Consider the following 15,995-nt stretch of genomic DNA (forward strand, 5'->3'; position numbering starts at 1 on the left):
CTAGAGCTCTGATACCAGCTTATCACGACCCAAGTACTCCCTCCGTGAACCGTCGTGACGGCACCTAGTCCCTACGATTAGGTAAGCCTAACGTTGCGGAAAAAGGAACGAAAAAACATAAAAGCTATCAACTAACAAGTAAATTTAAACAAGGAAATGAGATGCCACTTGGCATTTCCAATAATCGCTTTCGAAAAGTACTTAAACTCTCCCAAAGCCTGGAATGTCATAAGTAACAAGCTACAGAAAGGAAACAGCGCTTCTAAACTCCAGAATCTAACAAAGAAGAAAATACAAGAAGTGTTTAACTTGAGAAAGAGTAGATAGGGACTCCGAGGTCTGCGGATGCGACAGATATACCTTGAAGTCTCTACAGCCGCCTCGTCTCACTAGTAATGCGGCTGATGTGCGGTACCTAGATCTGAACGAAAAATATGTGCAGGAAAGGGTATGAGTACACACAACGGTACCCAGTAAGTGCTAAGCCTAACCTCGGTCGAGTAGTAACGAGATCAGGTCAGGGCCCTACTAATATATATATATATATAATAAAATAAGACAGAATGAAATATCACAGTAAAGATAAATACTAAAATTTAACGAGAATGAAATCACAAAAAAACAACAGCTCAGTACACAGAGATAACAACAGGGGATCTCCCAAGATACCGTCTTGTAGTCCCAAACGTAAATGTGCAGGGGGATCTACCGGAATACCGTTCCGTAGTCCCCAAACGTAAATATGCAGGGGGATCTATCGGAATACCGTTCCGTAGTCCCAAATGTAATTATGCAGGGGGATCTATCGGAATACCGTTCCGTAGTCACAAACGTAAATGTGCAGCTCAACCAACAGAAATAACAGTTACAACAAGAAAACCACAATTAGGCTAAGTCCGAGTCAAGGAAGAACAGGAAATTTCACTAAACATGCTACATAGAGTTCAGATAGGCAGTTAAGGCAGTTAAGGCACGTAGGCATGCTTTTCTAAACTAAACAGGATAATTACATAGGCTAGTGTAGCTCAATTTATGAAAAACACATATTTTACTTATTGAAAATGAAGTTTTTCAATAAATAGCCTGTGTACGCACTCGTCACCTCACGTACACGGCACTAATATATCAAACAGTACCAAATCCTAAGGGGAGTTCTCCAACGCAAAGTTAGGCAAGCCACTTACCTCCAACCAAGCTCAATCAATCTGAAACAATGCTCTTTCCAGGGATATCCGGCTCCGAACAGCCCAAATCTAGCCAAAACTAATTACATGACATAAATACAACTACAAGAAGCTAATCCAACGAATAGAAACAAAATTAAAGCAAGAAATTGGAAAAAAAATCGGTCAAAAGCCTCTAGGGGCCCACGTCTCGGAATCGGGTAAAAATCACAAATTATGAGCACCCATTCACCCACGAGTTCACTCGTACCAAAATTATCCAAATCCGAAGTCAAAATCCCACTCAAAACTCAGAAATTCGACCAGGGAACTTTTCCCCCGTTTTCCCAACTTTCTCACTCAAATTCCTTGATTAAATGAAGAAAATAACAATAGATTAATGAAATGCAACCAAAATCGAGTAAGGAATCGTTACCCACAAGCTTGCTCTGAAAATCCCTCGAAATTTCGCCTCAATCTGAGCTCTCTAGGTCCAAAAATGGAGAATGAATCAAACCCTCGATTCTCTTTTCTGCCCAGCTAAATCGCTTCTGCAAGCCCATTACCGCACATGCGGTACTGCTTCTGAGGCTATAGTTCCGCACCTGCGGAATTTCATTAACCTCCCAGGCTCCGCACCTGCGCCCAAATATCCGCATCTGCGGTTGCGCTTCTACGCTCAGATGTCCGCTTTGTGACCTGCTACCACTTCTACGATTTCCTATCCGTAGGAGCGAATCCGCTTCTGCGATGCCTTCACCGCACCTGCGACCACTAGCTACCCAGACCAGGGCCGCATCTGCGATCTCATCCTCGTTTCTGCGAGGCCGCACCTGCGGACCTTCCACCGCAGGTACGAAAATACCAGATGACTGATCCCTTCAGCAACAACTCAACTTCAATATTTGATCTATTAAACACCCTAAACTCGCCCGAGGCCCCCGGGACCTCAACCAAACATACCAACCAATATTAAAAAACCATACGAACTTAGTCGAGCCCTCAAATCATATCAAACAACGCCAAAAACGCAAATCACCTTCCAATCCAAACTTAATGAACTTGAAACTTCAAATTTCCACAACCGATGCCGAAACCTATCAAACCACGTCGGATTGACCCCAAATTTTGCACACAAGTCATAATTCACACTATGGACCTATTCCGACTTCCGAAATCGGATCCCGACCCCGATATCAAAAATTCCACTATCGGTCCGAATCTCCAAAAATTCGACTTTCGTCATTTCAAGCCTAAATAAGCTACGGACCTCCAAAGCACAATCCGGACACGCCCCTAAGCCTAGAATCACTCAACGGAGCTAACGGAATTGACAAAACTCCATTCCGGAGTCGTCTTCACATTGTTCCGACTACAGTCCAAATCTTAAGACTTAAGCTTCCATTTAGGGACTAAGTGTCCCAAAACACTTCAAAAACCAAAACGGAACTTCCCGGCAAGTCAAAGAAAAAGATACGGGGAAAGCAGTTAATAGGGGGCTCGGGGCTCTAACTCTCAAAACGACCGGCCGGGTCGTTACAAGAAAAAGATATAATTTTCTAGTGAAAATGTTAATTTTACTTGTGTTGTTATAATAAAGGTGTTATTCCTTATTTAAAATGCTAATTAGGTTTATTTTTCTATATCTGAGATGTAATTTTTATATTTGCAAATAAAAAATATCTTTTAGGCTGACCCGAATAAACTAAAAAAAACGAATAAATGTACCTAACAAATTCCGTATTAGTCACTACAAGGTATAAGAGGGTGTTTGGCTAAGCTTATAAGTTGGTCAAACTGGCTTATAAGCACATTTTGGCTTATCTACGCTTTTGGCCAAAGTGCATATATACGCTAAAAGCAGCCATAAGTCATAAATGGTGCTTGGCTAAGCTTATAAGCTGGTCAAACTGGCTTATAAGTACTTTTTGGATTATCTACGCGTTTGGTAAACACTCGGAGTGTTTATAAGCCAAGTGCTTATAAGCTAAAATCAGTCATAAGTTGGTCACCCACAATATGGTTTTTAGCTTATAAGCACTTTTAGTTTAACCAAAGCTTTTACTAGTTTATCCTTAATAATATTTTCTAATTCACAAAATATTTTTCCTAAAATAAATTTTCCTACTTTCTTTGTATTCCATATTCGTTGTTCATCTTTTTCTTTACAAAGAAACTTTTAAATTTATAATCTTTTGTAAAGTTTTAAAGGATATTTTAGTCATTTTAATTAAAAAATCACTTATCAAAATTTTTACGTCTATCCAAACACGTAAATACTTATTTAAAAAAACAATTTCAGCACTTAAAAATGATTTTCAGCTATTTACAATCAGCTAACCCAAACAGACTCTAAATTAAAGAAAATTATGGCACTCGCCATCTTCAAATCCTAGATCCGCCTGGTGAGGGTGGGTGGAGAAGGTTGAGAAGGAGTTTTGGAAAATGCTTTCCCTTCTCTTGATAAGGAAAATATTTTCCTCCAATTGGAGGAAAATGAGTTGATAAGGAAAATATTTTCCAAAACATTTGAGCCAACCAAACATGAGAAAATTAGAAAATATTTTACGAAAAATATTTTTCTTCATACCAAACACACCCTAAATCATTGCTTCATTCTCAAAAAGGAATAATGGAGCTCGCGAGTCACGACGGACAAAAACACTATAGTTTTATGGAACGGCAAAAATCACTTCTTCAAATGTTTTTATAAACAAAATTACCTATTTAAAAATTGACAATAACGTATCAATAATAAAAACTTTTTTGCGTGAACAATAAAAACCTTCGATAAAAAAATGTTCAAAAGTAGTTGAAACTCGATTATTAAAGAATGATCTGTTTCGCTCTTCAAATATATAATAGCATTAACGGGATCCAAAAAGTATCACTTTACTTGTATATACAATTTTCTGAAATTTCTAATATATATATATATATCATCAAAATTAAGTTTTGATGATGTTTTTGACTTCTTCTTTTTTAAGTTTTCTATCATAATTTTGTATAAAATGCAAGTCAAAGTTCAATTTAAAATGATAGAATAGATAGTTAATACGTAATCAGAGATTGGGCCTGCTGGACAACTTTTCTCATTAATCCCTTGCCACAAACTTTTGCTTGTCAAGTTGTCAAATGAAATAAAACAACAGCACGGACCTATACTAACAAGTTGTACATTTGTTCCCGAGAGAAAATATCTACTACTAATCTACAGAAATGCTGGTCTCAAGCAGATACTTGTGCAAAATGATTTGAAAGTGCCCACACAAGGTTATTATAAAAGGTGAGACAATCCAATCTCAGCCAGCAAAACATATTGCCTCAGCCATTTGAATATCAAATTATTAAATACTGCAGATCGACAAAGAAAATTAGTGCATATGATTAAGTAGATTCGCCAAATAATAAGCACAGCTGAAGAAAATGTTACACGGCTTTGCTACTCTGTAACAAGATCTTGCAGTCTTCAACCAAAGCACTTGGAATACATAGTACTTCTTCCCACTCTAACCAACAACTTGCATCACTTCACATAGAGTTGCAAACACAAATGCTATAGAAGAAAATCATTTGATTAATTAGATCAACCGATATGGAAGATAATAGTATAGAAGAATTCAGTGTAGAATGATATACTCCATAAGTAGAAATAAACAACTGAACAAACTCTGAATCTATACAATACAGCAAAAACTGGCCAAGAAGCTAGGGAAAATTTCTGAACAAACTAAAACCAATTTTAGGCAATATACTTTAACCGAACAAACTTAAAATCAATTCCGAGCATTGGGCGACATACTTTAGCCAGTAGCTGTGAAATTTTTCAAAGATTTAAACAATAAATTACATGAAGCTTCCAATACAATAATTAAGCCACAAACATCATCTCTCCTAAACGCTTGTACAGGAAGCAGCATCGCAAATTATAGCTTACTGCTTGAACATAAACTTACAAGGTAAAACAAAAGGGCTGCATATCAAGCATTTGCGCCAGGATCACTGATCACACCAAGGAAATCATCCTTTATTGTACCGATGCAGAACTGCAAAAGAGATGGAAAAACCAACACATATGAGGGAGGCAACAAATGTCCATGTATGACGTAACAAGTAAATGTATAACTCACATAAGTCCTTGTCTTCGCTTGAAGTTATTATGTTCTTAATTCTTCATTTAAGGTTCCCTCATTCTGGTGTCAAGTTTCACTTATGTGCATTAATTATATCAGCAGCATTCTTGTTACTTAGACATCAATCGCAATGAAAATATTTTTTCATACTACCCATTTATGCTTTATTTCTTGGAAAAACCCCAACCTGCACAGTTCTCTTGGTCTCAAGAGCTCCACCAGTGATTCAGTCACATACTATTCAGAACACAGTTTGGCATCTAGATACCCTTAATGAGTAAATGTAATGTACACATGCTAAACGTCTTATACATTGTATCTCAACAGTGTGATGCCTTATTTTGTTTGGGACTATTGGTCATGAGTAACAAGCACTAACAGCGGCAAGATAATAAGAAAACGAAGCGAAAGGAACAACATGTAGCAGTAGAAATCTAACAATAATAGAATACAAGAAAAGAGGTCATGACTCGATAGTCGATTAGTCGATATTAAAAAACTAACTATCAGTGATGGACTGTTACAGCCATTTGTCGAAACCAATAGGATCATCTTGAGAATTTTAAATCTTGCAGGCAGTGATTCCCGCCCCCTTCCTCCCAAAAAAAATAAAAATAGAATGGGCCATCTTTATATATACAGAGATGAACCAGAATTTCAGGGCATCACTCAAGATTTCTGAAATTTCACTAGGTTATAAGGCAAGTCAATAACATACAATTTCTGTGGCATCAACACGAGTTCCAATGATCTTCAATCTAACTTCACTCTCCTTCTGAATTTTGACCTGAAAAAGATGAATTAATCAAATCTCTTAAACATCACAGGCTGAGAATTTCTTAAAAAGAAGAGAAAGCTTGGTGAAGCATGAAAATTTTCATACGGAGCCATCGGAAGTTGTATAATTTGGTACATCTCCTGACCGGAACTCCATGTCATCTGGTATCAACTGCAGGAAAGCCAAGGGTCACACACAAAAAGAGATAGACAAAGGCCAAAGTATAAGCTTTTACATGCATCAAATAGCCTGATATATATATGGCCATTATAGACGGAAAAGGACAGATCCTTTATTTTTTTCAACCTAATCGCTCTTTTGACATCAGGAAAAAAACTTTCTTCATCAATATACTATCTCTTTTTTTTTTTTTTTGATAAGTCATCAATATACTATCTCTTCTACACATACATCTCGAAAATAGAAAATGGTACTCCCTCCCTTTCAATTTAGATGATGTAGTTTGACTTGGAACAAAGTTTAAGAAGGAAAAAAAAAGACATTAGAAACATGTGGTCCTAAAAGCTTAAGGAACAAAAGCTTTGTGGGGCCATGGCATTTGTGTGGCTATAAAACCTTTTCATTAAGGGTAAAGTGGGTAAAATGAAGAGTTTAAAGTTAAATTGTTTCTTAATATAGAAATATGTCATTCTTTTTTGAACGGACTAATAAGGAAAGTATGTCATTGGAGGAAATAATAATTAGGATTCATTAAAGAAATCGAGAATCCATGCATGGGACAAGAAACCCTTCCTGCATGAGGCACTAATATATTTTAACGTCTAGTTATCAGGAATCATTCAAATTAAGAACAAAAGTTCGTTGCTTTTTTCCATATAATTCAATTGAAGTTGCAGCCCTATCCATTTATTCATTTGATCCAACTTTATTTGTTCCCTTCCAATAATTCTTATGCGGTTTTATACCCCTTACATATACATCACCTACAAAGATACTCAATTAATAATAAGCAAGAAACATAACACAAATAAAAACAACTATAGTGGCCAAATAGCATAGACTTTCCAGAAAATGGGCCAAAATCTACAAAGGTCACACCATAGTGACTACACATCATTCTACTGGTATCGTAACTACTAGAAGAGCTTCGCAACCACCAAATTACAATAGAGAGAAGCATTGTGCATTCATTTCGAATAACTTTGAAGTGTATTTCTGTTCATGCCAATCTAAAATGACCAACTGAAAAAGAAAAGAAAAGAAAAGGAAAGGAAAGGTATTGGGCTCCATGTCCTGCTCATTCTATTCTCAAGATAAGATAAATCGACTTTGAAAATATCCTCCAAAAGCTTAGCACAAATTTTAATCAATACAAAATACATGGTCAATAATCATGTGCATATATGTAAACACATTTGTTCTCCATCCAACAAAAGTGACAAGTTCAGACTACAATATCATGTATCCACTGTCCCAACAAAAGTGATAAGTTCAAAGTATAAGAGTCAAACTAACGAATATTCAACCTCAATTCAAATTATTTAACTATCAAAATACTCATTAAAAAGAACCCTTTCGAATCACCAAATGTAAATAGGTCATGTTATTAGCAAAAGGGGGTATGCTACTTCCCAGTTCTCAGTAGTATGATATCTTCAAACTAGAGATCCCCTTTACTCTAAAAAAAAATAAAACTATAAACTAGAGATTCACATTAGAATAACCATTTGATAAGACGATTCCTTTTCACTATTAACTCCTCCAATCGTTTTACTGAATTAGCACAAAGGAAACAAGTATATAGGACAAAAAAAAATTAAAGAACCTCCATTTTACCTTTCAAATTCTAACTGTTGTGTGACAAAACTAGCACAATAATGTTTTGTAAAAGAAATATGTGCCACACATAATTAACCCATGAATAGAACAGAATATGTGCTAGTTTTATGCTAAGCTAAGATAATGGACCTCAAGAATCACGAAGAGAGCAATATATTCTGGTGATTAACATTCTAGAATAAAGAACCAACTCACATGGTTTGAAACGAAAATCTGCACAGGCCCTGCTTCAGCAAAAAATCCCATCTGCACTGATCCACAATAGTAAAATATCTACAGGTAGAGAAAAAATCTGTTAAACTTTCATTTAAGGAAAAAAGAATATCCTACCTTGTTAGCCATGGTTACAACAGCTTCCAAAATCTCACCTTTGAAAGGTCGAAATACAACACATTGATACTTCACCGGAAAAGTAACAAAACCAGTTCCATCACGAATTAGACCTTTACCGACGCTTTCAATCCCAGTAATGGCCACAATGAAACCGTGCCGACCGCTGAAGAATCCAAAATCTCAGGAATCAATATAGCATAAATATTGAGCTGAACACCAAAAAGAGAAATTAAGTCCATGGATGCTAAAAATTGCCGTATCCCCTACTACTTTGCAAAATTGGTGCAGAGCGTATACCAACATTTACAAATGTATATAGTTTAATAAATAAACATATATATGTATATATAGATATATATAATACATACTTTCATATACGGAAAAGGTCCAAATTCGGCCATGTACTATCCTAGATTGTTCAATTTTTCCCTCCATTACAGTTTTGGTCCATTTATTTGTCGACAGCAAATTGTCTGCTCCACTGTAAATGGATGTACTCCACATGTCAAACTTTTCGAGAAAAAAGGTCCAAGTTTACCCGTCAACTTTTCTGACTATGAATCTAAATTATTCTCATGTAGGAGCTGAGCTCCTTCAGGAGTCACGGGCAAAAACGGACTTTTTCATAGCGGCAGGGGTAATATTAGTGTAAAGCCCGGTAAAAATTTCATAAGGCTTTAAGACTTTAACGTGCGCCACGTCGATTTAAGATAACGTTTTTCTTGCCAAGGCTAACCAAGGACGAGCAAAATATTATACGGGCATGGTATGAAGTGAAATAATTGGCTTGGGCAGAGCATCACAGGAAGAGAAAGAGAGGAAAGAAAATTTTAAGGCAATGTTGCAGCATCAAGAATCGAATGTTTGCAGCACTCTATACTATTGCCAGGAAAAAAAATCGAGGCAATACTGCAGCATCCAAAAAATCGAATGTTGCAGCATTCAAGACTATTCTATAAAAGGGCCATTTCGGTCAGCCTTCATTTTTGAAGCTAGGCATGGTTCCTTGCGAGGTTTTTCACCAGAAATTTCCTTCCAAACGTAAAAGTTTACTGGAAATTGTTGATTTATGATAGATTAAGTTTGTTAATATGAATCTTAATATCCAAATGTGGATTCTTTGTAGAATCTTCATCTTCCTCAAGAATCTTCGAAGTTAGGAAATTTCAAGATTTGTCTACAACAAGGTAACCTCGCTACTCCATTGTTATATATCGTGTTCTAATAAGCTTATAGAACATGTTTATGGAATAAAATTGGAGCTTAAATAGAGATTGTTTGAACCCTAGTTATGGGTCTCGGAAATTGATTTTTGGGAAGAGAAAATGATGAATAATGATGGGTTGATCCGAATTGTGTGTCGTTCTGAGTTTCTAATTTAGCAACTAGACTAATAAGACATATAATGAACGGATTGGGGTTAAAAAAACGAGAATCAGCATCCAAAGGAAAAATGTGGATTTCTCTTGAATCTTTGGGAATTAAGCATAAATGTTGAACGTTTAGTTGATTGAATTGGCGTTGTTGTGATATGATGTTGATGAACATTAATTCATATGTGTACTGTAGATTCAAATCATTTGTGTCGATCAGCTTGTTCTTAGACAATTGGAGATAACTAATCTAATGACTAGAAGGGCATATCCAAGGTATGTTGAGCCGAACCTTTACATAGAATTGTTTCCCTGAAACTCCATATCTTTCGACGCATATCTACATGTCTAGGGGTTTTTTTCCAAAACGTAAATATATGATTGTATGGGACAAGTAATCATGCATTATCCATATATGTCGAAAGGAAAACACGCAAATGCTATGTTTCACAAAGTGTTATGACTATATGTGTTTTCAAGATTTCTAATGAACATGACAATATGATTTTCAAATGAAAATGACTATGAATTATGAATGTTTCGCGTTTTAAATGAAAAGGAACACTGTGTTAAAGCTTTCCATGAATATGAATATGACTATAGCTTTCAAATGATGAATGCAAATGGCTACGAAATGAAAAGAGAATGTTTGTGGCTATTGAGCCTAATTTATAGATTATGTTTAAGGGCCAAAGGTGCCAACTACTATGAAAGGGCCAAAGGTGCCAATGCTTTTATAAAAGGGCCAAATAATATAAAGATATATTAAGAGTATCTTCAGAGAGCCGAAAAGGTATTGGGAAGTAAATCGAACACCCAAAACTACACCTTCCGTTGTAGAAATCTAGTCGTACCGTGGTTTGGACTGGACCACTAGATACTACGGTTGTACCGTGGCTTGGACTGGACGACTGAAATTGCTAGCAAACTAATATCGTTCCACACGGCATTGTGATGAGATGGCTTAGCCGATAGGACTGAGATCAGACTGCATGTCGTTCACATGGTGGTTTAACAAAATGTTGGTAACTAATGAACTGCACCAAAAGTTATAAGTTTGTTTACAAATTCAAACTTTATTATGATGAGATGGCTTAGCCGATAGGACTGAGATCGGACTGCATGCCATTCACATGGTGGTTTAACAAAATGTTGGTAACTAATGAAAAGTTATAAGTTTGTTTACAAATTCAAACTTTATTATGGATTATGAAATGATTTCAATTGCATAATGGATCTTTTTTATGAAAATGATGATGAAATTGATTACTGTTTTTTAATTGCATAGTACCTCTTCATGTTCCCTTTGTATGTTCTTGTCCTATTTTTATGTCAGGGAATTGACGATGCATAAGAGTACTTTTCAGTATATACTTATGTCTTTTGGCAGGGGTTGATAGTTTTGGACGGCGTGGATCACCCGATACTTTCCTAGTGGGTATCTTAGAGTCTAGTGATTTCTGTATTTGAATAATCCTTGTCATGGAAACTCCGTGTACACTGTGTATAAAATATAGTCATGGTAAACATGAAACTATGTATAAGGTTTTGAAAGGTTTGGGGCGTGACAATTAAACCAAAACTTAACCGATGCCAAAGTTGCTCAATTTCAGGGGTCGATTTTACCCTTTTCCCTTTCATATATACAGACTTCTGAGTTGAAAGCAGTGCACTCGCACCTGATTTCAAAGATTGGACCCTAGCATGCACAAAAATAATGTTGATTTGAGAATAAATTAGGGTTTAATCAAACCTGCAAGTTCCTTCGACATCTTTCATGAGTTTTGAGACGAGCTTTTCCCGAAGGTCACGGCCAAAGTGACGAGGATGCAGCTACATGTTTCTCTCCAATACTATGTGAAAAAACATGTTTGCTTTCAAAGAGAGTACAGAAAGCAGAAGCTACAATTGGCGAATGTTGTCTTTGTCTTTATGTGCGACGGTTGAGCGAGAAAGCAAGGTGAAAGTGACAGTCTGTGAAGAACAAAAGAGGCAAGAAGATATATTAATGTTACTTTGGGCTTGGGAAAAACTTGCTGGTCGGGTTATGTGAGATCTGGGCCCAATGGAGAACTCTTGGGTAAATTTTAAAAATAGCCAGATTTACAACTGGTCGTTCAAAAATAGCCCAATTTCAAAAGTAATCAAAATTTAGCCATTTTTTATATAAACATAAATCTGAGCGAAAACACTGTTCAAAACCCGGAAAATACTCCAGTATATTATGTTGGAGTTCCAGCATAAGTATACTTGAACTCCAGCATATTATACTGGAGTTCCAGAATAAGTATGCTGGAACTCCAGCATAATATGATGGAGTTCCAGCATAAGTACACTAGAACTCCAGCATAATATACTGGAGTTCCAGCAAGTATATTGGTCCAGTATAATATACTGGAGTTTGGAGCACCGGTGCTCCAGTCTCCAGTATATTATACTGGAGCCAGCAAAGTATACCGGTCCAGCATAATATGCTGGAGTTCATACACAAGTGCACCGAACTCCAGTATATTATGCTGGACTGGTCTCTATTGCAGCAAAATAGTTGCTATTTTTCATTGACTTGGTAAACGCTGGCTATTTTTGATTGACCAGTCCGAAAACTGGCTATACCGTGCTATTTTTACAGAACTCTCACTCTCTCAAGGTTTTTTTGGGAGAAATTCAAAATTAGCACTTTCAAAAGTCATCGAAATTTAGCCACTTTTCATGTAAAGATAAATCTGAATGAAAACACTATGCAAAATCCGAAAAATACTTCAGCACAATATACTAGAATTCCAGTATAATATACTGGAACTCTAGTATACTTTGCTAGAACTCCAGTATATTATACTGGAGCAAGCAAAGTATACCGGTCCAGCAGAATATGCTGGAAGTTCATACACAGGTGTACCGAACCCCAGTATATTATGCTGGACCGGTCTCTGTTGTAGCAAAATAATGGCTATTTTTCAATGACTTGGTAAATGCTGGCTATTTTTGAATGACCAATCCGAAAACTGGCTAGCCCGTGCTACTTTAACTATTTTTTTTCTTTTTTTTTTTTTACAGCGCGCCAAAAAATTACGCGAAAAATGTCCATTTTAAATAATATTACGTTCCATAATTATTTAGGAAAAAGATTTGTAAAATATCATGTATATAAGTCGTATAGCTTCCGAGTAGGGATGTTCATAACACCCGAAAAATCAAAACAAACCAAAACCGAATCAAACCGACCAAAAAATTCGATACTTTTTAGATTTGGTATGATTTTGGTTTTGAATTTTAAAAACCGACCAAATTGGTTTGGTTTTGGTTTTAATCAAATAATAACCGAAAAAATCGAACCAAACCAACTATAAAAGTAGCTATTTAAATTTATTATTACACCTATATATATGTATATTTTTATATACAGTTTCTAAAATTTTATAATACATATTAGTCATTTGTATAATCTTGTTCATTGCTATTATAAAAATCTAATTCGTTGCCTTTACATTCTAGTTTGATTGGTAGTTTTCTTTTGCTAAATACAAGAATTTATTTCATGTTAAAAATAATTGAGTACTTAAATTATTCATCGCTATTTGATTCAATTATCATCAATATATCTTGGTAAATGATAGATTTCTCAAAGATCAATTGATTTGATAGTGTTACGCTGAAAATGTAGTCGCCGGAATATTTGTTTGGTAGTGTATGTCTCATATTTAAGAAAAAAATCGATAAATAACCGAAAAACCCGAAAACCCGACAAAAATCGAATCAATAAAAAACTGACTTAATTGGTTGGTTCCAATGTTTGAAAAATCGACTTACTTGATCTGAACAACTAAGTATTATTTATCATTTTAAAGATATTTGTCACTAAGCTGAACAACTAAGTCGTAAGGTGGTGGTTCATATTACATGTAAAATGGCAAAGAAAAACTATAATTCTTTTTTTTTTTTTTTTGGTCTCGTGTGCCCTTTTCTTTTTACGTGACTAAAAACAGATCAGTTAAATAAAAGTCAATTGCAGGCAAATATTACACTAAACAAAGATTAATAATTAGAAAAAATGGAAAAACCTGTTTGAATTCACCAAATTACAGTGAGCATGCATTAATTAAAAATATTTTACACATCAATGGATAAACTTAAAACTTCTTTTAACAAAGGGTGAATTAAGAATTGTGTCTTCATGGGAGGTAAATACTGTTGTGAAGATGTCGATCTGGTCTCATAAGCAGTGTTTGACTGCTGTGTGGAGCGGTTTATTATACTTGTAGCCATAAGTTAGCTAAGTTTTCTTTATCACCACGTAATGAAGTCTCTTGGTTTGACAACTTTCCTATGTGGATTGTCAATGAGGCTTCATCGTACAATGAGTAGCTGACTACTGGGTTTGATTAATACATATTCTATTTCTCGGGGGGGAAAAAGAACTATTTACCTAATTAAGCTGTACTGTACATAATCAAATCCCATATAGCCGAAAGCATCTTAAGCTCAAATTTGTCCTGTTATTGGACAGGTATTTTGAATTATTTTGTTCTAATTTATCTTTACTTGATTTAATTATCCAGTTCTGGACTAGAAGGATAATTTGGTTTCTCTTTTCTTTTTCTACTTTTGTTGGGTTGGGTTCCCATGGGACCTTAAAATGAGTTTAGCGGAAATATTATCGAACTAAAAGTCTAAAATATTGTAGTTGCAAAGCTCTCACGTTCTCTTTCGCATGTCCAAAAGGTTTACGTTAACTACTGCAGTTTCTTGGACTGTTTGCATTGGAGATATTAAGTTATCCATAATAGCTTGGCAGTAAAATATTACATCCAATAAGCTTCTTGTCGCATAGTAACGAGAGAACAGATGGTCAAAACCTTAAACCCTCTTGTTTTCTGATTATTGACTAAATTAACGTCAATTTTGCTAAGCTATATTTTCGAGTAAAAATTTGAGACTTCTTAGCATTGAACTTTTTAATTTGGGCATACTAATGATTTATTCCTATCAGGTTTTGAGTCGTCTATAGTAAATTACCGGGTTGAATTCCGTTTTGGAAGTAAAGATGATCCTGCATGTCAGTTAGTTCTTAAAAAGTTAGAATATCGCCAAAAAGCACTGCATAATAGTACTTAATCAAGCTTAAACAACACTTGAAGTTTATTACAGGATCTTCATAGCTGTCTACTCATAGTAAAAGAACAGAAAGAACTATTGATCTTTATAGCTATTCTGGTGAGACAACAGTAAGAAACACACCAGACCTTTATTGAATTAAGGAACAACTAGCGACTAAATGCAGCTCTTATGGTGTACAGGAGGTACGTGGTGGCAATGGGCCATGGTACGTAGAAGGTGGCAGGTTTGTTGGTGGCGTGGATGGTCTAGTTTATGGAGTGCTAAGCAGAAGCCCATATGGAGGAGGAGAAGGGGGTGAATATGTAGTTGGTGGTGGTGGTGGTTGGCCATAAGTAGGTGTAGGTGTAGGTGGTCGTGGCTGCCTATGAGGAGGAGGCGGCGAGTGAATTCGTCTTGGCGGAGGAGGAGAGAAAGTCGGTGGTGATGGTGGTTGGCCATAAGTAGGCGTAGGTGTAGGTGGTCGTGGCTGCCTATGAGGAGGAGGAGGTGAGTGAATTCGTCTTGGCGGAGGAGGAGAGAAAGTCGGTGGTGGTGGTTGCACTTGGGGAGGCGGAGGCGAGTAAATTGGTGATGGTGGTGGTGGTGAGTATGCAGGTGGAGGAGGTGAGTATGTTGGTGGAAGTGGTGGTGGTTGTGCATATGCAGGGAGAGGAGGCGAGTATGTAGGTGGAGGAGGAGAATATGTTGGTGGAGGTGGTGGTGGTTGTGCATATGCAGGGAGAGGGGGCGAGTATGTAGGTGGAGGAGGAGAATACGTTGGCGGTGGTGGTGGTGAGTATGCAGGTGGAGGAGGCGAGTATGTTGGTGGAGGCGGTGGTGGTTGTGCATATGCAGGGGGAGGAGGGGAGTATATAGGTGGAGGAGGAGAATATGTTGGCGGCGGTGGTGGTGAGTATGCAGGCGAAGGAGGGGAATACGTTGGTGGAGGTGGAGGTGATTGTCCATATGTGGGTAGAGGTGGCGAGAAGGATGGTGGTGGTGGAGGAGGTGAGTAAATTGGTGATGGTGGCGGTGGTGGTGGAGAATATGTAGGTGGAGGAGGGGAATACGTTGGTGGTGGTGGTGGTGAGTATGCAGGCGGAGGAGGCGAGTAAATTGGTGATGGTGGCGGTGGCAAATATGTAGGTGGAGGAGGGGAGTACGTTGGTGGTGGTGAGGTATGGCAGGAGGAGTTAGGCGAGATAGTTGGTGCTGGGTAGGTGGAGGTGGTGAGTATGCAGGCGGTGAGGCGAGTAAATTGGTGATGGTGTGGTGGATAGTAGTGTAGGTGGAGAGGTGAGTACGTGGTGATGGCGGGGTT

The 15,995-nt window shown here is 36.9% G+C and overlaps 2 protein-coding genes across 3 annotated transcripts in view; both read right to left on the reverse strand.

Moving 5' to 3' along the window:
* On the reverse strand, positions 4,248-11,565 carry LOC109227040 (DNA-directed RNA polymerase II subunit RPB7-like). 2 transcript variants are annotated; one of them, XM_019392034.1, is made up of 7 exons: positions 11,334-11,565; positions 8,205-8,370; positions 8,070-8,120; positions 6,180-6,245; positions 6,015-6,083; positions 5,120-5,209; positions 4,248-4,719 (listed from the first exon to the last, which is right to left on the reverse strand). In XM_019392034.1, the coding sequence occupies exons 1-6, from the start codon at positions 11,357-11,359 to the stop codon at positions 5,144-5,146; spliced, it is 444 nt and encodes a 147-aa protein (XP_019247579.1). In that variant the 5' UTR covers positions 11,360-11,565; the 3' UTR covers positions 4,248-4,719; positions 5,120-5,143. The 2 variants fall into 2 exon arrangements, with proteins under 2 accessions (XP_019247579.1, XP_019247578.1); XM_019392033.1 differs by lacking the exon at positions 4,248-4,719 and having other exon boundaries at positions 4,790-5,209.
* Positions 14,662-15,995, reverse strand: part of LOC109227872 (extensin-like) — a 2,376-nt gene continuing 1,042 nt past the window's right edge. Inside the window, exon 2 of the mRNA XM_019393063.1 lies at positions 14,662-15,886. Within this exon, the coding sequence (XP_019248608.1) occupies positions 14,946-15,886 (941 nt within the window). The 3' untranslated portion in view covers positions 14,662-14,945. The remainder of the gene's footprint in view (positions 15,887-15,995) is intronic.

Source organism: Nicotiana attenuata, chromosome 6 (genome assembly GCF_001879085.1).
Source record: "Nicotiana attenuata strain UT chromosome 6, NIATTr2, whole genome shotgun sequence".
Classification (NCBI taxonomy): Eukaryota; Viridiplantae; Streptophyta; class Magnoliopsida; order Solanales; family Solanaceae; genus Nicotiana; species Nicotiana attenuata.